Below are 26,332 nucleotides of genomic sequence, written 5' to 3' on the forward strand. Positions count from 1 at the left end.
GACTTTGAGATCGGTTAGGTGGTGGTAACATTAACTGCCCTCCTCCCTTCTGTGGGCATGAGAAGGCTTTGTGACCCGGTTGGCCACACTTGAAACACGAGAAGCTACTCGATGCACTTTTTCCCGGACCTGCACTAGGCAAAGGAAAAGTGGATCTAGACTGCTGTGGTTGGGACTGGGATGGATAGGTGTTCCTGCTCTTCTTGTTTTGCCTATAGTCTCCTTGAGACTCTTGGCCCCTAGACCTCAAACTCCGAAGCCTCTTCTCCTCGGCTTGTATGGAAATTTCTACGTGTGTTGCCGTCTCCACAAGACAATCATATTCCCGAATCATATTTCCGACAAGCTTGAACGTAATTTTTGTTTTCAATTTCTTTTCAAATTCAATGCAATGACGCTCTTCCGTTGCCACCAACTCTGGTGCAAATCTGGACAAACTAGAGAAGACCACCTCAAACTTGGCCACGGGCATGTCGAGTTGTTTGAGGTTTTTAAACTCTTGCCTCAATCTCTCCCTGGCAATAGGAGGTATGTACTTGTCTTGGAAAGCAAACGCAAAGGCTTCCCATGTCGGCTCCACTCTACCCTTGGCATATTTCCACCATTGACCCGTGTCTCCCTTAAGGTAGTAACTCGCTAGAGTCACTCTTAGTTCACTATCTTCGATGTGAAACATCTCAAATGTCTTCACAGTTTGTTCGAGCCACTCATCCACTTTCTTGGGCTCGGAGCCACCATGGAACTCATCCAGTTTGGCCCGCAAGAGCTCTCTAGTAAGGAAACTCACCCTTGACCCCAACAAGTTCATAGACTCTCTTAAAGCCCCTGCTATTTCTCGAGCTAGGGCCCCTATTGCGGTTTGACCCGCTTATCCCACCTGCTCGGCCACATTAGCTTGGCCTGCTTGCTCGGCCATATTAGCTTGACCGAACCCTTCTTCTTGCATCGGAACCCTATGGACCGGTACCTCATGCACACCTCGGCGAGCCCTACCACGCCTCCCGCCTCCCGCCTCTTCCACCACGGACTTGACCTTTTCCTGACATCCTAATAAAGGACACAAGAGAAAGAATTTAGCACATTAACTCATATGTGCTCGTAACTTGACTAACATGTTCAACTACAACAATTCCATATATTTCTTTACCATATACACAATTCAATTTCACTCCACATAAGCACTTAGTCATGTAAACACATACGGACTATTCTTTTACGATGAAATCCGTCCCACGAAAAACCAAGAATTCTTAATAGAACGAGTATTGATCAAGTACCCTTCTAATGAGACCTCAAGGAATTTAACAGGCGCAAACAACATCCCAAAAGTCCAGTTCCATACCCATTTAGTCACATAAGCATGTTATCACATAGTCAAAAAATGCATAATATTTCCTAAGCATGCTAAATGAACCCATTGTGGTTAAACAACCACTTCCCACGAGCTCCAAATATTCAAACCCAGTAGCTTCGATACCAAGTTATAACACCCCAAATTTCTAGCCCAAATGATAATGCAACAATCATGGCTATTTCAAGGAAAACTAAATATAAATCTCCAAAATTACATTACATGATACAATAGTTCTTCATACAATAATACATTAATCCAACAAGTAAATAAACAAATAAATACTCCCAAGGGTTTACAAGTTTCCAAGGCTTAAGCCTGGTTACACAAAACGGTTATTCAAATCCACACAAACACAACCCTTGGCTTACACACAGAGGCACAACAAATGAGAGCATTGTACTCCCAACACACTTACTTTCACGCCCCTAGTTGGGTGGGATCACCACATCTTTTCCTGCACAAAAATCCCATAGAGTGAGCATAAAGCCCAGTAGGAAGGAGTTTATGATGACATCCTTACTTTTGGGTTTAGATTATGATTTACGAGGTTTCGAAGATCAAGTTATTGCCAGTGAGACTTTACCTTCAGCTGCTAATGCCTACTCTTGACTATTGTGTTCTTTAGGATAGGGTTATTCCACGTTTGGTTCCTCCTCTCAGTCATTGTCCTCTTCTACATTGATCTCTAGTGGTGGTGACTATGGGCCTACCTATGGCAGTTTTCATGGCAAGTCTAGTCACCGTGGCTCTCATGCTAGTTCACGTGGTTCTTGTGGTGGTCGTTCTTTTCATGGTTCTCATGGTGGTGGCGTGGTGATCGAAAGTGTACTCATTGTTGTTCCTTGGGTCATTTTGAACCCTGGTGTTGGCAGAAGTATGGTAAACCTAATCATGTGAATCAAGTTATGGATGCTCCATCCTCTCAGTCGACATCCTTTCCCTTTGGCACGTTGGCTTCCCAAGCTGATTCTCACGATGCACTCACCACTCAAATTAGCAAGCTTATTGAGCTTGTCCATTCTCTTCGCACTGCTTTCCCTTCATCCTCTATAGCTACATTGGCTAGTTCAGGTAATATTGCATGTATGGTTCAAACCTCCCAACCTTGTAGGAATGGCAACAAGCTGGGCCTGGGCCGGGGCCGGGGATCACACTCCCCGTCTCCGATCCCCGATGGTAGAAATGTCCCCGTCCCTGGCCCTGATTCTCGACGGGGAGCCTATCACCGCCCTCTAACGGGGATCGGGTTTCCCCGACCCTAAAAATTCCCTATCAAAAAAAAAAAAAAAAACAATACAGAAGTTAATGTACAACTTGCAGATCAAATACAACATCAAATACAAAAAAAAAAAAAAAAAAAAAATCATCAACAGATCAACATAGCAGATCAGAGGCAGATCCACCGCCGTAGACCCCAGATCAACAGATCAAAGTCTGTGTATAACTTACAGATCAACACAAATCGGAGGCAACGGAGGAGGATCGAGGCTGCGTTGCCTCCGATCCACCGCCGTACCATGGCGATGATGGCGGATTCACTACTCACGAGGTCACAAATGGGCGAAGTGGACTACGAGGAGGAGGAGAACAGGCGATGAAGGACGGTGGTGAAGGCGAGGAGGGGCGGAGGCGACGGAGGCTTGGACCTTCGCTTCTTTCTTATCTCTCAGTCACACAGAGAGTAGAGGGGGGAGAAAAACGAGACAGAGAGAGAGAGAGAGAGAGAGAGTTGTTGAGATAAATAATAAACAAGCCACTCAGTTCTAAACATATATGTTATATATATACACACACGGGGAATGATCGGGGCGGGGCCAGGGCCGGGGCATCTATCACCTATGAAGCACCGACACGTTCCAAGGCTCTGCGTACGAGTGTCGGACACGTGTCGGACACGGACACGCGTCGGACACGCGGTAGACACGTGTCCGACACTCTCTCTAACGTGTCTCCTTTTTTTTTTTGAAATCTTCCAGTCGGACACGCCATGGACACGGCCTTAGTTACAGGATTCGTGCAAACAGGCCGCGATTCTTACTCAGAATCGCGATTCAAATGAAGATGGGATCGTAAAGGGGAGAGAGAAAGAGAAACCTGGTGCGATCTGCTCGATCTCTGTCTCTCGCCTTCGATCTGCCTTTGATCTCTGCTCGCGATCGACCTGTTACCTTCGATCTCGATCTGAACTCATCGATGTCCACGGCTCAGCTCTTGTCGCAGTCGAACTCGTCAAAGATGGAGTCGTAGAGACTCGTCTGCTCCTCCGGTGGCGTCGCCATGTCCTCGCCTTCGATTTGCCTTCGATCTGACTTCCTCTCTCTCTCTCTCTCTCTCTCTCTCGTCGCGCCTGTCTGTCCCTTCCGTTTTCAACCTATAACAATATAATTTGTTATATATATATATCTAATTTGTTATATAAAATATATATCTAATAAATTATATTAACATATTTGTTAGTATATTATTATATTAAATTATAAATTATATTATATTAACATATAAAATATATATCTTATTTAAAAAAACACATTTTTTATTAATTTTTTTAAAAAATATATTTATTAATTTTATTATTATTTTGATTGTATAAGAATTCATGATTTTATTTTTATTTTAAACATATAATAAATAAATAAAATTATATATATTAAATGTGTCCCAGCATGTCGTGTCTCCTATTTTTTGAAAAATTGCGTTTTCGCGTGTCCGTGTCGTATCCGTGTCGTGTCCCATGTCCGTGTCCGTGCAACATAGTCTATCACCGTCCCGGGCCCGAAAATCATCGGGGATCTATTTTTTACTACCAGCCCCGGCCCTATGGGGAGTAATTTTCAGAGAAAACCAGGTTTATCAGGATGGGACGGTCCGGGTCCCCATCGGGCCAGGTTTAAATTGCCATCTCTACAACCTTGGCTCCTAGATTGTAGTGCTAGTTCCCACATTTTTGGTAATTCTTCTCTTTTTCATACTCTGTCCTATTACCTATAATATTATCTTGGCTAATGGATCCTCCCGATCTGTCAGTTGCCAAGGTACTCTTCAACCCACTCAGTCTCTCTCTTTACTTTCTAGTCTCTGTGTTTCCACCTTTCCATTTAATTTTCTTTTTGTTAGTCAATTAACTAAAGTTCTTCACTGTTTCGTAACCTTTTCTCCCACTTAATGTGTTTTGTAGGACCTCCAAACCAAGAGGATGATTGGTTCGGGGCATGAGAAATGTGGCTTATATTTTTTGGATACTGATAGTTCTTCTCATCCTACTTCTGCTGTTTTGAGTGCTACCGTGTCTACCTTACTGTGGCATTTTTGCTTAGGTCATCCATCATTGGCTAAGCTTAAGTTAGTTATTCCTGGTTTAAGTCATGTGTATCAGCTTAAGTGTGAAGCGTGTCAACTTGGGAAGCATCACCAAGTTCTTTTCCTAGTCGTAGTGTTAGTTGTGTGTCTGCGTCTGCGTCTTTTGATGTAGTCTATACAGATATGTGGGGCCCCTTTCGAACTCCTACTATTAATAACTTTCTTTATTTTGTTATTTTTGTGGACAATTACTCTTGGATGACTTGGTTGTTTTTACTACGGCAGCGGCTTGACTTGCCTTGAATACTTTCCAAGTTTTATAATGAAATTTTTACTTAGTTTGGGAAATATATTTAGATATTTCGATTTGATAATTCCTTAGAATATGTGCAATCTATTGTGAATAATTTTTGTGATGATCGCGATATTATACATCAAACTAGTTGTGCTTATACCTCCCAACAAAATGGTGTTGTTGAGCGGAAATATCGCCATTTGTTAGATTTTGCTTGCACCTTAATGTTTAACATGCATATACCCAAACAATTTTGGGGTGATGTTGTGCTCACTGGTTGTTCTCTTATTAACTGCATGCCCTTGGCAATTTTACAGAACCAGTCTCCCTTCTCGTAGTTATACCCCAATTGTTCCCCATTTCCACTTCCTTCGCGTGTGTTTGGTTGTGTGGCCTTTGTCCAGGTCCTTGATCCGGGAAGGGATAAGTTGTCTCTCCGTGCTCGCAAATGTGTTTTCTTAGGTTATTCTTGTACTCAAAAAGGTCATTAGTGTTTTCAGGTTATCTTGTTGATCCTTTGTTAGTGCTGATGTTACTTTTTTTTAGTCCACCTCCTTTTTCCCCTGTTCTAACCGACAATTGTCGGCTGATCTTATCTCTTGTCGTGAAGGGGAGCCATCTTTTCCCACTCCCACTCCTATTCTTCTTGTACCTTTTGTCCTCCCACTTTCTGCCTCACCTTCCATAGGTTTAGATTCCTTCCTTTCTCCACCATCACCTCTATAGGTTTATTAGCAGTCTTAAGCTTGTCACATTGTTTCTTATGGTCTGGCTAATTCATCTTCTTTGTTAGAGGCTCCTGCACCTCCTCCACCTGTGGCATCAGATGATCTACCTATTGCATTGCATCGAGGTAAATGTGCTTGTGTAGACACCTCATTTTGACTGCCCCTAAGACTTGTGCGCTTCATTCCGAACACCTGATGATGAAAGTTATACTATGCAATCTTTTCAAACTCTCCGTAAAGAAGTTTGGATTGAAGCTCTAAATCCCAACCTCACACCCTATTTTGACCAAAATGATTTAGACCTTAAAATCCTATTTTCAAAGCATTTCTCCAAACCTTCATTGACCAGCAGGATACCATGAGGGATTTTTAGGCCCGGCCGTGGGTCATTTGACCTGGCCGTGTGTTATGTGACCCGGTTGGGTCTCTTTAGCAGTAAACAAAATATCTGGCGGGAATCCACCAGTTGGCTTTTTTTGAAGATATTTATGACCAAAGTGTCTCAAATTCTATAAATAGAGCCTCTCCCTTCAGAATTTGGGGTTAGAAATTTTTCCTAAAGACTTTGAAGGATATTGAGAGCTAAAACTATCCTCCTTGCTTCCTTGATCTTCAAACCTTCTTGAACTATACATACACTATACATACACCATTAAAGCTTGTTCTTGAAGCTTTTTGTTGAAATTTCAAACCATATTTCAGAAACTTAAGGGTGTTTAAAATCAACTTTGTTAACTAAGAACTTACCACATTAGTAGACTAAAAATGAAAGTTATGCATTGTAAAATCAAAGTTGCATAAAACTGATGTCGTTTAAAATCAGTTGCATAGTTCTTAGTTAACAAAGTTCTTAGTTAAGTTCATTTAAAAACTTGCTTAAAACTTTCATTTCACATTGGTAAGTTCATTTAAACGAACATTGGTAACTAAAGTAGCCGAATCTAGTAACTAAAAACTTGCATTTTTGGATACAAAGCAACTTCCACATTTAAAAACTACAAGTTAAGTTCATTTAAAAACTTGCTTAAAACTTTAAACGACATCAACTTTGGATACAAAGCAACTTCCACATTGGTAAGTTCTTAGTTAACAAAGTTTTCAGTTAATAAAAATGAAAGTTGCATAAAAAGTTGCTTTGTATCCATTTTTGCATGCATTAAGGTTCGGCTCATCATACTTGATGTTGTTTTCATTTCCTACTTGCTCATGTGCGCTACCTCATGCTTGAGTTGATTCACATGCCACATTAGTAGCCGAATCTAGTAATTGCATTTTTGTATGCATTGCATTAGCCACTTTGCATAATAGAATTATGCATTTTTTCTAACTATCTTCTTTTCTTTGGTTTGCCTCGGTTAAATATTCGGTGAGCATTTTTGCTTTAGCATATCATATGTATACTTGTGTTACCATGTCTAGCATACTACCATGAGACTACTTGCTTACTTGAAATATCTCTCTGAATGCTTGTGGATGAAGGCTATTTTGCTTAAATTAGAATGACTTTGATTATTGTACACATGAGCTCGCTTTTCCTTTGGGTTGCACATATTCAAAAACTCTTTTCAAGAAAGCGTGAAATCAAAGTATTCCGAAGTAAGTGACGTGGTCTATAATTGTTTGCTTTCACATAGTAATGTTAGTATATTAAAAAATCAGAATATGAGCATATAACGTCTATAAGATTCACATCATGATTTAGTAGAGGTCAACCTTTGATCGGGTAAGTGAGGTGCTCAATTCAATAACCTTCCCCTCTCATATCTAAGTTCCCAAACCGAGACAACTTTGATTATGACAGGCGAGTGGAATTTGGCACGAGTCACGGGTTTCCTAATTTTTCCAAAAATATTAGGTGGCAACTCTGAAATCTGGCAATGCAGTCCATTTTTGGCATCTCTGGTGATTAATGAATTTTCTAAAGATTTGCAAGATTTGGACTCTCATTTGTTTTTTTGTTTCACATTGCACTTGTGAAACCAAATTCAGAACCATGGGAGTCTGAACTGTAGGGAATCGCATCCGAGGAGACTAAACCCCTCCGAGGAGCGCGAAAAACTAGCTACAGCTTGCACTCAACATCTCATTGTACATTTTGTTTCTTATGATTGTCTTTCCCTTGGTTTTCACTTCTTTGCTTGTAGCTTATCTTGCCTTTCTATTCTGTCTTCTTATTAGTAGACTATGTCCCTGTCGGGTTGGAAACATGCTATGGATGAAGAGATGAGTGCGCTTCATCAAAATCAGACATGGGAACTTACCCCTCTTCCTTTTGGGAAACCTACGGTTGGCTGTCGTTGGATTTATACTGTAAAGTATCTTTCTGATGGTACTGTTGAGCGCCTTAAAGCCCGCTTGGTAGCCAAAGGTTATGCTCAAATCTATGGTGTTGATTATCTGGATATCTTCTCCCTTATGGCTTGCCTAAATTCTGTTTCGGGTTCTACTCTCTGTTGCTGTCAGTCAGTCTTGGCCTTTATATCAACTTGGTATAAAGTATGCCTTTCTTCATGGAGATCTCCAAGAGGAGGTTTATATAGATCAGCCACCTGGTTATGTTGTTCCTAGTAGTGAGCATCTGGTTTGTCAGTTGTAGAAGGCTTTGTATGGTCTCAAGCAATCTCCTCATGCTTGGTTTGATCGCTTCAGTGCCATTGTGCTCGCATATGGGTTTCGCCATTCCACTTGTGATCACTCCGTTTTTGTCTGCAACTCCTCTACTAGGGTTATTGTTTTCATTGTGCATGTGGACGACATTATCATCTCTGGCAATGACTCCACCGATATTGCTGATTTAAAACATTATTTAGGTCAACGATTTCACACTAAGGACTTGGGTCATCTTCGGTATTTTCTTGGGATTGAGATTGCTCGCTCGTCTTGGGATCTGTTTCTCTCCTAACGCAAGTATGTTCTTGATCTTCTTTTTGATACTAGTCTCTTAGGCGCTTGGCCCAGTAATACCCCTATGGACTCTTATGCAAAACTTGAAGGTGAGACTGGTGCCTTGTTTTCTGATATTAGTAGGTATTGACGTTTAGTAGGAAAATTGATTTATCTCACTGTCATTCGTTCGAATATTACATATGATGTGAGTGTTGTTAGTCAGCTTATGCATGGTCTTCGTCAACCTCATTTTGATGTTGTGTTTGTATCTTACGTTACTTAAAAAGTGTTGTAGGTCGCAGTCTCCTCTATTGTCCCTCTCCTTCTTTGTTTGTCACTGGCTTTAGTGAAACTGATTGGGCAGATAGTCGGACTAACCGTCATTTTACATCTACATATTGTACCTTTGTTGGGGGTAATCTTGTTACTTGGCGTAGCAAGAAACATGTTGTTGCTCGCTGAGGTTGAGTTTTGTGCCATGGCTCATACAACCTCTGAGATGATGTGGGTTTGTCTTTTTTGCAAGATTTTGGTATTCACGTTCCCACTCCTATGAGCATGTGTTGTGATAATCAGGTTGCTATTTTCATTAATAATAACCCCATGTTTTATGAGTGCACGAAGCATATTGAGGTTGATTGCCATTTTATTCAGGATTTGTTGTTGCATAAGCAACTTATGACACCATATGTTCGTTCTATTGATCAATTGGGTGATATTCTCACCAAACCACTTGCCCGTTCTTCGTTTTAGCATTTATCGGCGAAGCTAGGCATGTTCAATCTCTATGCTTCAGCTTGAGGGGGAGTGTTAGAATAGTTATATGTTATATGTTATTTTTGTGTTAAGTTGAGGGTACTATGGTCATATTGTAAGGTGGTGTTTTTTATAAATATTTGTCGATGGTTTTAGGTTTATTTTAAGAACCCACAAACATATATTCAATATAATGTATTCTTCTTTTCTTCTCCTCTCTTTATCTCTAATCCTTATCATAGTTTTACTTATTTTTACATTCTAACTTGTATGTGAAATAAAATGGTACTATATGTAACATACAATGTCAAAAAGGTGCTTTATAGAAATTACACAACAAATGATATTACAAATATATGAGAAGTGTCCAATGGAAAGTATCGGACACATATCCCACATCCTTGTCCAAGTGTCATTTGTCTAACACGGGTATTGAATTTATTTTTAAGAGTCCATGTAACATAGCCCATGACCAGGAAAAAGTAGGTGGGTACTGGGAAACTGTGACTGTGAAGTGAGTGAAAACTGGTCATATATTGTGTTCTGAGGTTAGTTCATACTCTTTGTACCTGTGCCCTGAATTATTCTGATCATCATTTCATTTTATTTCTTTTAAATTTTTTTTTTTTTTTTTAATCTGGATTGTGAACTAACTTCTGTTATATCATCAAAAATGGCAATGGGAGAAGGCACTAAGACATAATGTATTGCATGAGCTTTGTGCTTATAAAAATATACCATATGAATTAGTACTTCCTTGGTCATGGAAGTGGGTGTATGGAGGATTTGGAAATTTGTTATCAAGATCCCTTTTTGATTGGGTTCTTTACTTCTTGATGGTTATGGTCTGTGAAGATTGGATCTTATGTGTTAAGTGAAAACCTTTTTAGTGGAGGTGCTCACTTTCTATGTTTGACCTTCTTGGGGTGGATTAATCTGTCATGTATGATGGATTAGGAAAATTGGGATTAATGCTGCCTACAGTAGAAATTGCGGTGGGTTTGGATATGAAAAGCTCCCAGGGTTAGGGTTCTAAGAATTAGCAGACTTTATTGTTTCTAGAAGAAGAAAGGTGTAATTGGTTCAATTTTAGAAGTTGCAGGTTGCTGAATTGTCAGAATTAGTGTGATTAATGGTTCTAAACAGCGGTTATTTTGTGGATTTGTTTGTTAAATTGAAGGCCAATGTGTAGGAAAGGGTTCAGGCTAAGAAGCACCAACTACTTTTAAGAAGGTAACGTGTCATTACACTGACATGACGCAACACTTGTCGGACACTTCTCAACACTTTTGCACACATGAAACCCATTACAAGCTTGAATAAAATAACTTGGAATCCAAAGATAAAACAAAAATAATGTAAACGATCCATTTGTTTGGGTGGAAAACATTTTCTAGAAAATGTTTTTTGTATTTTCTGGTGTTTGGTACAATGGAAAACGAAAGTCAACAGAAAACATTCTCCATGGTCGATAGAAAACAAGTCTATATAAGCAGAAAATGTTTTCTATTTTTAAAAGGCGAAAAACATTTTCTAGATTAAAGTCTTACCAATATCACCATACTACCACCGCAATTCTCACCTCCACCAACCACACCACCATCACCATGGCCATTGCCACCATTACTACCACTATCACCGCAGCTGCTGTGGCCCCACCACCGTGCCACCACCTCCACCTCCACCTCCACCTCCACCACCACCAAATGTAGATAAATGTTTTCTCTAGAAAATATTTTATGGAAAAAGTTTTCTATAGAAAATTTTTTATGCCCAAACAAATGGAGCGTAAATTTATACTTGTTCTCCTTCTTTAGACTTAAATATTCATATATATGATATATAATAATTATTTATCCTTATATATGACATATAATAAATATATAAAATTATATATTTTGCACGTATTCCCCACGTGTCTCGTCATACTTCTTTTGAAAATTATATGTGCCAGCATATTCATGTCGTGTCACGTGTTCATGCTTCTTAGCATTGAGGCTTGGTTAGAGCTAGATTGGAGCAAATTTTGGTGCAGAAATCAAGGCTGTTCTCAGGTCATGAACTATAAGATAAGAATAGCGTTTTGGTTGTTATATGCGGAGAAGATGAAGAAGAAGAAAGAAACTCTCGGAATTACTCACAGAACTCCTTAGAGTTACCCCCCTAAAGCTTCACAAATTATCACACAACGCTTCAAAGGCTTCCCACAAATTTTCTAAAACTCAAGTCTATAAAATAATGTTTTTATAGGTTGTTGGTTCTAATTTTACTAGGTCTATGACTTTAAACTAATGATGCTGTTCTTCTAATCCTTCTATTCATGTAGATAATGCAAGGATCAATGCTATCTCTCTGTTCAACTGGACTGTGTTGACAGTAGGCAATAATCCATATGCAATGGTATCAATCATGTAAAGCACTATGTAAACATTTGGGGTTGCAGTCTCTTATGGTGGAGGATCAACAATTGGCGATTGCGATATTTCATATGATCTTGTGTTGTATGGGACAATTTCCGGGATTTTGAATGACATAAGAATTTGACTAGATACACTTGGGAATTGAATAGATTTCATATACCTTGTGTAAGTGGATCCTAATCATGTTATGGACACGACACAATATGATCTCATCTTGTATAGGACCATCTGTGGGATTTTAGAGTCAAATAAGCATATGATTAGATCACGTGGGAAATTAAACATTGGGTTTCACATACCTTGTTTAAGTGGATACTAGTCATGGATGTCTGAAAAGCATTAATTGTAACCATTTATACTAAATCGTAATGTCTATTGTTGATTCAAGAATAACTTTCTGAGATGTGTTACTTTGCAACCGAAGATCATGAATGTGCTTGTGCAGGACAGGGATTGTATAATTTCAGGGTATATTTATTAGAAATCTTGAATTAGAACGGATTAGATATGCCTATTCAGTTAGAAAGGTTTATATGGTATTGGAATATAGTATGAAGTAAAGCAGAAAAGAGATCAGTTTTAGCAAAATGCAGTTGATGTCCAGTTTCTGGTCTATAAAATTCAGAATAAGAGAGAAATGTGTGTAACATTCTGATTGCTTTTGGATTGGCTTATCAATCCAGGAAAAATCATCCCTAACCATGTTCCATGACATAAAGTTGTTGAAAAGATTATCAGTGTTTCCAGTTCAAGTCTACTGCAATACATTTTGCTATGGTTCTACAGTGATATTACCACATTTTGTGACTTGTATAGATTGTCCTGTATCGCTGTCATTAGTGAGAGAGATATTTTTGACAGTGTTGAATAATGAACTACAATTTGGATAACTTTTACTACCTAATTTTGTGATGATTATTGTGGTTGCAATATTTCTAGGTATAGTAATTAGTAAGTAATTGAATTGCTGTTTTTATTTTGTGTATTTGTCTCAAGGAAAGTAGTTGACCTGAATTAGTTCTTGGTTCAGTTAGTTCCAAGCCTTTTTTTATTATTTTTATTTTTTATTTTTAAATAACTGCTATTATTTTGGAGCAGGATGTGGCTTTTGTCATTGATGGCTGGGCTCTTGAAATTGCACTTAAGCATTACAGGACAGCATTCACTGAACTAGCAATTTTGTCAAGGACAGCTATATGTTGCCGTGTTACACCATCTCAAAAAGCACAGGTGCTCTTTATTAGTTCTTGAATGGTCTATTAGTTACAATCATTCGTAGATTATTTTAGATTCACTTTTTTTGTTGGTAGTCATTATTTATTATTATTTTTTAAAGACTTTCCCTCTACCTATATATCTTGTAGTAGTAATATGAAATGAACATAACTTGTACAAGGTACACTACACTGAAAATGAAAAGGAGCAAGGGAAAATTATAGAACCGTGGTGACTAGGGAAAAAAAAAATCACCTATCAGGAGAGAATCTATCTCCCACTTTCTTCCCCCTCCTTTTTTATCCTCTCACATATCACACACTCTCTCTTCCCTCTCTTTCTTTTCTCACATCATGCACACTCCCCCTCTTCTCTCCCTATTTTCTTCTCTCTTTCGCCCTCCTCTTACATCATCACACACTCTCTTCCATGGTTCAAGAAAAGGCTGGTTAGAACCGGTTTTTGCTCCACCGTTTCAGTTATTTACCATTGAGAACCAAAATTGCAAGTGAACCGGCCTCGTGTTACATTTTGCACAGTGCTGGAACTACTTATCGATTCATTGCCGAACCGGTCTGGTTCAGCAAATTAATTAATTAATAATTTCTTAAATTTAAACTTGAAGTATTTATTTTATTAATAAACAAAAAAATCAATAACCATCAAGCAATGTAGATCAGATAGTGGGCCAAATGGCATTTCTCTTCTTTGCTGGAGACTAAGAGACATTTATAATAGTGGGGCTCCTCAGATTTCATTCGGCCAATTGATGTGAGATTCTGCACAAGATATAAGCATTGAGGCTACTTACTTATAATGAAGTTAACACGCTTTTAGGTCGACGTGGGATTGCAAGAATAGAAATGAAATAGTTTAAAAAAGACGTGTGCTACTGGCCTCATAAATTAAATTTTCTCGATAAAACATTGATGAGAACTAATTCATACCATTATTCAATTTGATACGTTTGACATGTCAACATTAAAATAGTCTAAACATGCATATCTTTTAGTTTTAGAAGAGTTGTTGATAATTTAAAAAAATTCACAACTGGGTCACCCGATTCCCAATGTTTACAGCTCAATAGTCTTGATACAGTTACACCACGATCGTTAGTGCTACATGTCCTAATATCGTGATTTAAAACCATGCTTTCTTCTCTCTCTCTCTCTCTCTCTCTCGCTCTCTCTCTATTCCTTCTCTTTCTTTCTTCTCTCTTCCAATCACAAAAAATAGTCAAAAAAAGTTGGCATAGGGGAAACTGGCAAGGTTGAACAGTTAGACCTTTTTTTCTATTTCTTCATTTTATTATTATTATTATTATTATTATTATTATTATTATTATTATTATTATTATTTTCATTTCAATTTTTTTAAAGTCAAAGCTTCAACTCTAAAACTAATTTAAGTGCAACTGAGTTCAATTCAGATAAAATAACTACATAAATAAAGTAGTGCGAATAATTTTTAAAAAAAAAATGTGCGCAATTTTGTTTGACTAACTAAAGGGAGAAAAGGGAAAACAAACAAAAAAAAAAGAATCAATCAATTGTGGCCAATGATCATGTATTATTTGTGGAAGGCAAGTGTTGTCTATGAAAAGCTAGTGTTTAACATGCTCACTGCAAATTTAGTGTGGTAGTTGAACAAGTTCAATGTGCCCTTAACTTCTTAAATTCTACTTTGATTGGTAATCCTATCTTTTCTTATAGTTAGAATGTAAAATAAAGAAATTAGGGTTGAAAGTTAGGAGGAAGAAGAAGAAGAGAGAGAACTTTTCGTATATATTGAAAAAATTGTTCTGCCTCAACTTTACATCAGTCAAATATATATAAAAACCCTAAAGTAGCAATATGACCATCGTACCCTCAACTTAAGTAAATATTAACAAGAGAACAAAAGAACAAAAATAACTAAAATAACTATTCTAACACTCCCCCTTAAGCTGGAGCATAGAGATCGAACATGCCTAGCATGGCAGACAAACGAAGAAAGGAATGCTGAGCCAAAGGTTTGGTTAGAATATCACCCAATTGATCCTCAGAACGAACATAAGGAGTCACCAGTTGCTTGCGGAGTAAGAGATAACGAATAAAATGGCAATCAACTTCGATATGTTTGGTGCGTTCATGAAACACAAGATTATTGGCAATGAAGATAGCAGCCTAATTGTCACAAAACATGCTCATAGGAGTGGAAACAGAAAAGCCAAAATCTTGGAGAAGAGACTGAACCCAGAGCATCTCAGAAGCAGTATGAGCCATGGCACGATACTCAGCCTCGGCACTAGAACGAGCAACGATAGTCTGTTTCTTGCTATGCCAAGTGACAAGATTACCACCAACAAAAGTACAATAGCCCGAGGTGGAACGGCGGTCAGTCTTATTACCAGCCCAATCAGCATCACTGAAGCCAATGACAGACAAAAAGGAAGATGGGCGATAGAGCAACCCCCGACCTGGAGCACGCTTTAAGTATTGCAAGATACGACACACAACCACAAAATGGGTTAGGCGGGGAGCATGTATACATTGACTAACCACACCCACGGCATAGGTAATATATGGATGAGTGACAGTGAGATATATTAACTTTCCAACCAACCGACGATAACGACCAATATCAGGAAAGAAGTCGCCAGTGTCACCATCAAGCTTGACGCTAGAATCCATGGGAGTAGCACTAGGGCGAGAGCCTAAGAGGCCAATCTTGGTAAGAAGATTAAGAACATACTTCCGTTGAGAAAGAAACAAGCCCTGAGAAGAGCGAGCAACTTCAATCCCAAGAAAATACCAAAGATGGCCCAAGTCTTTGGTGTGAAATTGTTGTCCCAAATACTGCTTCAAAGTAGCAATACCATTGGAGTCACTCCTTGAAATGATGATGTCATCCACATAAACAATAAGAACAATACGCCCAGTAGACGAGTGGCAAACAAAAACAGAGTGATCAAAGGTGGAACGGTGAAATCCATAGACAAGCACAACAACACTGAAGCGATCAAACCAAGCATGTGGGGATTGCTTAAGACCATACAAGGCCTCCGCAATCGACAAACAAGATGCTCTTTGTCGGGAACAACATAGCCAGGGGGCTGATCCATATAGGCCTCCTCGTAGAGATCACCATGGAGACAGGCATGCTTGATATTCAGTTGATATAAAGGCCAAGACTGATTAACTGCAACAGAGAGGAGAATCCGAACAGAGTTAAGACGGGCCACAGGAGAAAAGGTCTCCAAGTAATCAACGCCATAGGTTTAGGTGTAGCCTTTAGCTACCAGGCGAGCCTTAAGTCACTCAACAGTTCCATCAGGAAGATACTTAACAGTATAAATCCAACGACAACCCACAATAGATTTGCCAGATGATAGAGGGGTAAGGTCCTAAGTCTGATTTTGACGAAGAGCATGCATTTCCTCATCCATGGCAGACTTCCAACTAGAGATGGACATAGCCTCCAGATAGGTGCGAGGAATGGAAATACTAGACAAGCTACAAGCAAAAGAGTGAAGACCAGGAGAGAGGCGATCATAAGAAACGAAATGAGCAATAGGATGTTGAGTGCAAGTGCGTTTACCTTTGCGGAGTGCAATAGGAAGGTCATCAGATGGTAGAACAACAGGTGGAACAGGGGCCTCAGACGAAGGAGATGAACTGGTCGGGCCATAAGACACAATGCGACAAGCTTGAGACCGTTGATAAACCTGCAAAGGAGTGGTAGAAGTGAGAGGAGATGGAGAGGATACAGGCGTGGATGTGGAAGGAGCATAAGAGGGAAGGGTAGGAGTGAGAGAGGCTGGCTCCCCCTCACGAGAAGAGAGAAAATCAGTAGATAACTGTTGCCCAGAGGAAGAAAAAAACGGAGTAGACTCAAAAAAGGTTACATCAACACTAACAAAGTAGCGACGAGACTCAGGATTATAACACCGATACCCTTTTTGAGTGCGAGAATAACCTAAGAACACACACTTGCGTGCATGAGGAGATAACTTATCCAACCCAGGGTTAAGAACATGGACAAAGGCCACACACCCAAAAATGCGAGGAGACAAGGGAAAAAGAGATGTAGTGGGATATAACAGAGAATAGGGAGATGTGTGTGCAACACTAGAGGGCATACGATTGATAAGCAAACAAGCAGTGAGAACGACATCGCCCCAAAACTGTTTGGGGACATGCATATTAAACATCAGGGTGCGAGCAACATCTAGAAAATGGCGGTGTTTCCGCTCTGCAACACCATTTTGTGGGGATGTATGAGAACAACTAGTTTGATGAATGATACCATGAGCATCACAAAAGGTAGTTACAATAGATTGCACATATTCTAAGGCATTATCAGACCGAAATATCTTAATACGTTTGCCAAATTGAGTAAAGATTTCATTATAAAACTTAGAGATGATGGAAGGCAAATCAGATCTTTGTTTCATTAAAAACAACCAAGTCATCCGAGAGTAATCATCCACAAAAATAACAAAATAAAAGAACCCATTAATAGTGGGAGTTCTAGAAGGACCCCAAATATCTGTATGGACAAGAGCAAAAGACTTAGACACCCGACTAACACTACGATGAGGAAAAGAACTACGATGATGCTTCCCAAATTGACAGGCTTCACACTTAATCTGAGAAACATGACTCAAACCCGGAACAGCTAACTTGAGCTTGGCCAAGGAGGGATGACCCAAGCGAAAATGCCACTGAAGAGGAGATACACCTGCACTCAACACAGCCGATGGAGGAGAAGGAGAAGTCTCAGTGTCCAAAAAGTATAAGCCATCCTTCTCATGCCCTGAACCAATCATTCTCTTGGTCTGGAGGTCCTGCAAAACACATGAAGTAGGAGAAAAGGTTATCGAACAATGGAGAGCTTGAGTCAATTGGCTAACAGAAAGCAAATTAAATGAAAATTTAGGAGCATAAAGACCAGAAGGTAAGGACAGGGATGGAGTGGAATGAAGAGGACCTTGACCACAGACAAGCCGAGAAGATCCATCAGCAAGTATAATGGTATGATCAACAGGTCTAAGAGTATCAAAAAGAGAGGAATTACCAGAGACATGAGAACTAGCACCAGAGTCTAGAAGCTAAGGCTGAGTGGACTTAGCCACATATGCAATATTACCTGAACTAGCCATGGTAGCAGTAGAGGATGAAGGTAGACTAGGCCGGAGAGACTGGAGAAGGGCAGTAAGCTCACTAATTTGAGTAGTGAGTGTCTCATGCGAAGTAACAGGAGAAGCATCCGAGCCAATGGACAACAAGGAAGACTGTGAGGATAGGACATCCATAACCTGATGGACATGATCAGGTTTGCCATACTTCTGCCAACACCAAGGTTCAATATGACCTTGGGAACCACAATGAGTACACTTGCGATCTCCACGTGTACGAGAACCAGGTCCACTACTACCTCCACCACGGAAACCACCACGTGAGCCACCACTACGAGAACCACCTCCACGAGAGCCCCGTGAACCAGAAGAACTATGAAAACCCCCGCGAGTAGACCTATGATCACCACTACTAGAAACCAATGCAGAAGATGATAAAGAAGAGGACCTAGAAGTGGATTGTGCTTGTCCTAATGAAGAGCGTAACAGCCTAGAATAGGCATTGGCAGCTGAAGGTAGAGTGTCACTGGCAAGAATCTGATTTTTAAACCCTCGCAACTCAGGATCTAAGCCAGAAAGTAAATAAGCCATCATAAACTCCTTCCAATGTTGTTTCTACTTGTTCACATCAGTAGTGAAAGGTCGATGCTGCAGTAACTGATCCCACAAAGTCTTGAGACTACTATAATAATCAGGGAGAGATCGGCCAGATTGACGCATAGCAAAAATCTGTTCATATAACTCGTAGGCCCGAGAGACATTACTTTGATTTGAAAAAGACCCAGCAAGGGAGTCCCAAATGGCCTTAGAGGTATCACAAAATTCCACGGTAGTAATAACCTGTGCTTCCAGACTATGCCAAATCCAACCCATAACACAAGAATCCTCACAACACCAGTCATCATAATCTTTATCATCAGTAGGAGGAAAGAGTTCACTAATAAAGCGGGACTTCTTCTTACCTCGTAAGAAAATTTTGACAGAGTGGGCCCAAGCCAAATAATTAGCACCATTCAATTTCTTTGTAGTGATAGATTTAGGTATGTCATCATCCTTACCCATAGTTATAGCCTTAGCCTCAATCTCAACCATAATGATCAACCACACAAAATTCTTAACACGAGCACGAAAGGGCAAAATACTTGCAAACAGCCAATACCCACACCAACAATCACCAATATAGACACAGAACTAGCTCAAAAACCAAAAATCCACAAAAAACAGGCAAAAGAGAGGAGAATACAGGTCTGCTAACCAATTTTGAACCCAAATTAGACCAACACATTAACTCAACAGGAGCAATCAATAAAGAGAGGACAAATATCCCTTGCTAAAAGGATTTCAGCCCTTATATAGGAACCTTCAATAGGTAGAACTGAAGAAAACAGGGTTATTGGACCAGAAACAGGCAATAATAGAACAAAATATCAACCCAACAGTAGTAAAACTACAAATTAAGATCAAGGACCCTTAGAGTGGTGATTTTCGGCTCCTAGGGAAGTGAGCCCAGCAAGAAAAACCAGAAAAAAATAGTCTCAAAGGCAAATCCAAAAAAACAGTCCCAAAAACACGAAATACTTTCAAAAATCGAAAACTCACATCAGGGATAATAAAAAAATTTCACAAAAATCACCATAAATCTCAGGAGGCAATTTCGAGTCTAGGGGTGAAGGACCCGTCCGTACAGTGCTTATGTCATGCTGACGTCATCGTACGACTAATGACATCAGCACGTCTCGGTCACCTCAGATCGATCTCTAGAATCTGTAGAAACCTTTCTGATGAAGAAGAGATTGCTCTGATACCAAGTTAGAATGTAAAATAAAGAAATTAGGTTGAAAGTTAGGAGGAAGAAGAAGAAGAGAGAACTTTTCATATATATTGAAAAAATTGTTTTGCCTCAACTTTACATCAGTCAAATATATATAAAAACCCTAAAGTACCAATATGACCATCATACCCTCAACTTAAGTAAATATCAACAAGAGAACAAAAGAACAAAAATAACTATTCTAACACTTATTAATACACATTTTAACTTAACAAGTTGTGTGGGGTTGACACAAATGTCATATGTACCAGACACAGTTTTCACTTGCACTGTGTGCAAAACAAATGATTAATTTCTGCAATTGTGTGTGTGTGTATTTATTTATTTATTTTTCCAAGAAGGAATTTAGATAGAGTTTGTGATTTTCATCTTGCGTATAAATTTATTTATGTACTCTTTAATTCTTTTTAGAGTTGAAGTTTTGAGATTAAAAAAAAAATGAATTGACAAAATTAATAAAATGAGGGAGGGAAGAGAGAGAAAGAGAAAGAGAAAGAGGGAGGGAAGAGAAAAAGTGAAAGCAATAGTTTGGTCAATTCAAGGGGTAGATTCCACCATTTTGTAATTATTTTGCTTCTTCCCATCCAACCTTTATTGCAGTTAAAATAGATTCTCTGTTTTGTAATTTGTTTCCCCAAATATCATTAAAATGTAATTGCCCCATGGAATAATGGTAAACTAAGAGATAGCATTCAGCAGGTCTAGATGAAGGTTATGCTTCTTAAACTTTGGGATTGAGTTATATTCAATGGCTTTCAACATTTCATGACTTGTCAGAACTACTTACTTAAAGAAAATTTATCAATACGGTGAGTTTTGCGATCCAAAGGGATCCCAAAAATTTTTCCCAATATATTTCCTTAAACGATTCCTTCGGGAAAAAAAATTAAATATAATGAACTAAAATCATAGTAGAGTGGAGTTCTCGCATGGAAAAACATAAAAAATGGGTCATAATTCTCATAGAAATGTTCTGTGACATGAATGATTTGAAAAAAATATACTATATTTTAATGGATGTGAAATTGTAAAAGAAAATGCTCTAGAAGTGTCTTAAATTCTAGTAGTGTAAGTTATAGGAGTCTATCCCTATCATATCATATTTTAGAGCATGGCATACAATGTTTTCGTTCCCTTTCCTGTTACATGTAACGGAACCATTCAAGTACTAAGTAATGTATTAGATATGGAGTTACCAGGAGTAAGGGGCGGAGACACTAACCTTCTTTTTACAGAAGCAGGAAAAAACAATATGGGATGGAGATTTACACAACATGGACTCAGACCTTGTTTTATGTTAACGTTTTTTCAAAGTGATTATGCCTTTAGAATGTGATTCTCTCTTTGGTGCAACCAGTTGATGATTCATTTTCTGCAAATAATAATATTCTTTACATAGATTGTCTTTGATCAATTTATGGTGCCAAAACTCTTGAAGTTTGATTTCGCCAAGCTGCACATCCTCTAGATTTAGCATTTTCCATATATGAACTCTTTTAATTTAATTTAATTTTTTAGGGGGATTTGGTCCAAACCCCTCATAATAAAATTTTAATGCATTAAGGACAAACACAAAAAGTTTTCCTTGAAAAGTCCAACAAATATCACTATTATCAAAATATTAAATAATATAACTTTTGATGTAGATGCCGATTTTTAATAAAATTAATATTTTTATAATTCTCTCATCAAGATCTATCAAATAAGATCGATGTTGACTATGAAATTCTTTATAAAAAAAAAAAAAAATTATTACCGTTAAAATTAATGTAAATAGTAACAGTAACATGTTACTCTGTTTGACAATTACTCTATTTAACAGTAACATGTTATTCAATCTCATAGTAACGTGTTACTCTGGTTTACAATAATATGTTACTCTAGCAATATTATCTAAGAAGGGGGGAAAAAAAAAAAAAAAAAAAAAAAAGAAGAAGAAAATATTTTACTTTGTTCTTACTCAATTATATGTTTTCTCCTTAGGGGGTTTATGAAGAAAAATAAATTGGGCTGTCATTTTCACCAAACAAGAGTCCAATTGAGGGGTTTTGACTAAATTTCCCTCTTTTTTATGGTGCTGACGTACCTTTAGTAGAGATTCCATCTTATCCTAAAGGGAGAAGTTACATAGACATACTATTTATGTGCCTAGTTTTAAAGCTAGCCCTTCATGGTGCAGTAATTGCTGTCAATATGTCCTTGGATTAGTATTTTTTGTTTTCTTCTTTGATGCAATATTTTAAGTACTTATGTTTACCTTTTCAGCTTGTGGAACTTTTAAAATCATGTGAATACAAAACATTGGCTATTGGGGATGGTGGAAATGATGTGAGGATGATACAAGAAGCTAACATTGGTGTTGGCATCAGTGGGAGAGAAGGACTACAGGCAGCATGGGCAGCTGATTATAGTATTGGGAGTGAGTTCTTTCAGATGCTACTTGAATAAATTCGTGGATATCTGGAATTTATTGCAGATAGTGTTTCTGTTTAGGGTTTTTCTAGTTATTTACTCATATTACATCATGTGATTTTAACTTGCTTTCTCATGGTAAAAGATTCCTGCAACATGCTTTGAAGTGTCATTTTCCATTGAAATTGAAGTACTAGAATGCTTAGTTGTCATGGCTATTTTTGGGCTTGTCCTCTCTTAAGATACATTCTTTGCACTTCTTTACAAAAAATCTTATGAAGTGGAAGGATAATAGAGGGAGATTCTTAGTCAAAAATCTTTTCACTCCCTTATTAGTGGAGTTAAAAGGATATTCCCATGAAAGAGTATTTGGAAATCTGGGGATCTTACAGAGGTCTCTTTTGTTATGGACTGCAGTGGTAAATTTGATTCTCACTATAGGCATTTTAAAAGAGGGGCATCGCTTGTTCCAATTGCTGTTGTAGGTGTAGGAAGGAAGATGAGTCATTTGTTACTGCATTCCAACACAGATTGTGCAGGATTTAGTGGTCTAGTCATATGAAAGTTGGGCTGGTGGGGTTCATTTGAAAGGCATGGATGTTTGCTCCTCTTGTGCTTGATGTGGTATAGATGAAGAGAGGGGAATCAACATAATATACCTTTAAGGATGTAGAGTTGGTTGTACATTGGCTAAAGATGTCTTTAATTCAATGGTTTCAGTTTTGCATTAAATGGAAGTTTGGTGACTCGTTATTTTTATTTTTTAATTAGTTTTGTGTACTTGGTAAACATCTTGGGCACATACGTTATGCCCCTCTTGGTCGTTTACTTAAGTTACTTGCAAGTATACATATACATAGGGATAATTACATAGCTTACACTAAAGCCCCGTGAAGTAATGCCCAAAAACACAATATGCTGTAAAATAAAAAAATTACGATGAGTTAATAATGCAGAACACGTGAAGATCTGCTGAGAACGGGAAAATAGAGTGCGAAATAAGAAGAGAGAGTTGAGAGATCCGCAAGCTGCTATAAGTTGAGAGGTTGACTGGAATGGCAGATTACTCTGGCTAATGGATTTGGTGTTCTCCAAGGCAAAGCGGTTGGATACCGATTGGGGGTGATGACATAACAGATTGAGCTGGGGAGCCCACTGAATTTACTGTTTGGCAATAGCATCGGCAGCAATAGTGCGCAGATTAGCAATGAATTGTGTCAAATCAAACTCATTGATGGGTTTTTGCCACTACAATCTGAACTGGACAAACGAGAAGATGAAGGGAGGTACAGAAGTATGAAAGTAGTAACAGGAGAGAAGCTTTTAGATTTCAATGACATTCCAAGATGGCAAGATGATTGTGATTTTGGTTCTGCACGTAGTGCAAGAAAGAAGAGACAGCAGGGTAGAATGAGACAGAGAGGGAGAAGCAGCAGAGAAAGCAAACTAGATAGAAGAGACAAGGGAAGATGGAGAGGACAAAGAGAGAAATATGCTGATTAAAATAAAACAGAGTGAGATAGTCTGCCAGAGAAAGATGTAGGACAAATTCTTAATCAACTCAATTTATTTCAAATATGATTTATTTGGCATGTCACCTAGATAATTTATATCCTTGTCTAAATAATAAGTCCTAAATAAACTCTAATTTTTTATTTTATTTTTTTTTATAAATAAATTCAAATTCTGTAATATGCTAACATTCCAAAAAGTTAGTAAAATTCGATCTCCATTTGGTTACCCATTTGAGTTATCTCAGCTCAACACTATTAAGACAAGAAATACAATTACAATTTTACTCTCACTCAAAATTAAAACAGAAATCATTAATTTTGTTTTGTCTCTTGATCTACCAGAGGAGGAAAAAAAAAAACCTGCGGCCCACCTCCCGTGTACCTGTAAGATTTCTGAATGACTTTTGTATATTCAAATTGTGTGTAATACAAGGAGTACAACCGATATATATGGCAATCCTAGACCTAATCTAAAATAGGAAATAAGAATAAACCTAATATTCACACAATAAATCTAATATATTCACATAATTAACATAATATTTTCACACCCTTGCTCAAACTCAAGGTGTGTTTAGCAGAAAACACTAAGAGTTTGCCAACAAGAAACTGAAATCGAGCAGTGACGTGAGTCTTGGTAAAGAAATTAGTAAGTTACAATGCCGAAGAGATAAAAGAAAGCGAGATGGAGTTGGACTGCAGATGCTAACGAACAAAATGACAATCAATCTCAATGTGCTTCATCCGCTCATGGAAGACAGTGTTATGGGTAATCTGAATAGCACTGAGATTGTCACAGTAAAGGGAGGTCAGAGAAGACTGAGGGACACCCAAATCTGTCAAGAGACAACGGAGCCATACAATCTCAATAGTGGCATGAGCCATAGAACGGAACTCAGCCTCGGCAGTGGAACGCGCAACAATAGTCTGTTTCTTGCTCTTCTAAGAAATCAAGAATCACCAAGAAAAATATAGAAGCTGTAAGAAATAATGTATAGAGAAAGAGAGAGAGAATAAATTTATGTATTATTGATTGATATATGTTAATTTCTATTACAATGATTCATGATTCCTATATATAGAAGAGGGTGAGTGTGTAGTAGGTAAGGAGTAGGTGAAGTGGAGGTGGTAGTGGTGTAGTGGGTTAGGTTTAGTGGAGTAGGTGAGGTGGTAGTGGTGTAGTGGGTTAGGTTTAGTGGAGTAGGTTTAAGTGGGTGAAGTAGGTGGAGAGTAGGTGGATTTTAACAGCCCCCCGCAAACTCAAGGGGGATAGGAACTAACCAACTTGAGTTTGGAGAGAGTAACAAAACAAGAAAATACATAAAAATAAAAAAGGATAGGAGACACTGTATGGTCGTGTCAGACCATTGGTGAAGACACTGGATGGTGGTGTCATAACGTTGTAGAGGACACTGTATGGTGGTGTCATAACGTTGTAGAGGACACTGTATGGGGGTGTCATAACGGTGTAGAAGACAGTTTATGGGGTCATGTCGGACCGTTGTAGCAGACAATGTTGTGACAGTTTACGGAGTCTTGCTGGACCCTTGTAGAAACTAACCGGAATCAATGTCGGGACAGTTTACAAAGTCTTGTCGGACCCTTGTAGAAACTAACCGGAATCTATGTCGGGACAGTTTACAGAGTCTTGTCGGACCCATAAAGGAGCTAACCGGAATCAATGTCGGGACAGTTTACAGAGTCTTGTCGGACCCTTGTAGAAATTAACCGGAAACAATGTCGGGACAGTTTACAGAGTCTTGTCGGACCCTTGTAGAAACTAACCGGAATCTATGTCGGGACAGTTTACAGAGTCTTGTCGGACCCTTAAAGGAGCTAACCGGAATCAATGTCGGGACAGTTTACAGAGTCTGGTCGGACCCTTAAAAAGTCGCACCCTCAAAAAGTGTGCCCAATCTTTCAAAAGGCGTGCCATCAAAAGGCGTGCCCAATCCATCAAAAGGCGTGCCATCAAAAGGCGTGCCCAATCCATAAAAAGACGTGCCATCAAAAGGCGCGCCAGACACGCGGCGATGCACGTGATCGACAGTGCGCGTGTCGGCCTCTTCGTCATGTGCTATATAAATGAAGGCGGAGGCTGAGAGAACATGTGGAAATCAAACCAGTCTGAAACCGCTGAAAAACTCTTCGTGGGCTGAGAGAGATACACTGGTAACACTCTGTAAACACTCTGTAACCAACCCATCTCTGAAACACTCAGCAACCATAACATGGCCTCTTCTTCCCGTCCAGCTACCCAGAACATGGCCTCCTCTTCCCGTGGTCTGCTTACGCTCTTTCCAGAACTGAACGAGTCCACAAGAGAAATAACTGGTGCGGTGGCCAGTGAACCCCAACCAAACACTTCTGGGTTTGCTCCTTTGAACTTTCCGATGCGGTCGGTGGAGCAAAAAATGGCGATGCAAACAGATATTGAGGCCAATCAGTATACTCTGAAGTCATGTGTGGAAACCATGACGGCGGTCACAAACTTGTCGCATCGGC

General features: G+C 38.9%; 1 protein-coding gene across 13 annotated transcripts in view; it reads left to right on the forward strand.

Moving 5' to 3' along the window:
* LOC114307350 (phospholipid-transporting ATPase 2) overlaps positions 1–26,332 on the forward strand; it is a 145,406-nt gene that overhangs the window by 83,291 nt on the left and 35,783 nt on the right. For all 13 annotated transcript variants that reach the window (XR_014335803.1, XR_014335805.1, XR_014335804.1 and 10 more), the window contains 2 exons: positions 12,835–12,966; positions 22,167–22,320. Coding sequence is in view for 9 of the 13 variants with exons in the window: in XM_082878891.1 (XP_082735017.1) it covers positions 12,835–12,966; positions 22,167–22,320 (286 nt within the window). In the remaining 4 variants the exon portion in view is untranslated. The remainder of the gene's footprint in view (positions 1–12,834; positions 12,967–22,166; positions 22,321–26,332) is intronic.

The sequence above is a fragment of the Camellia sinensis genome, chromosome 7 (assembly GCF_055761805.1).
Source record: "Camellia sinensis isolate YWXY chromosome 7, ASM5576180v1, whole genome shotgun sequence".
Classification (NCBI taxonomy): domain Eukaryota; kingdom Viridiplantae; phylum Streptophyta; class Magnoliopsida; order Ericales; family Theaceae; genus Camellia; species Camellia sinensis.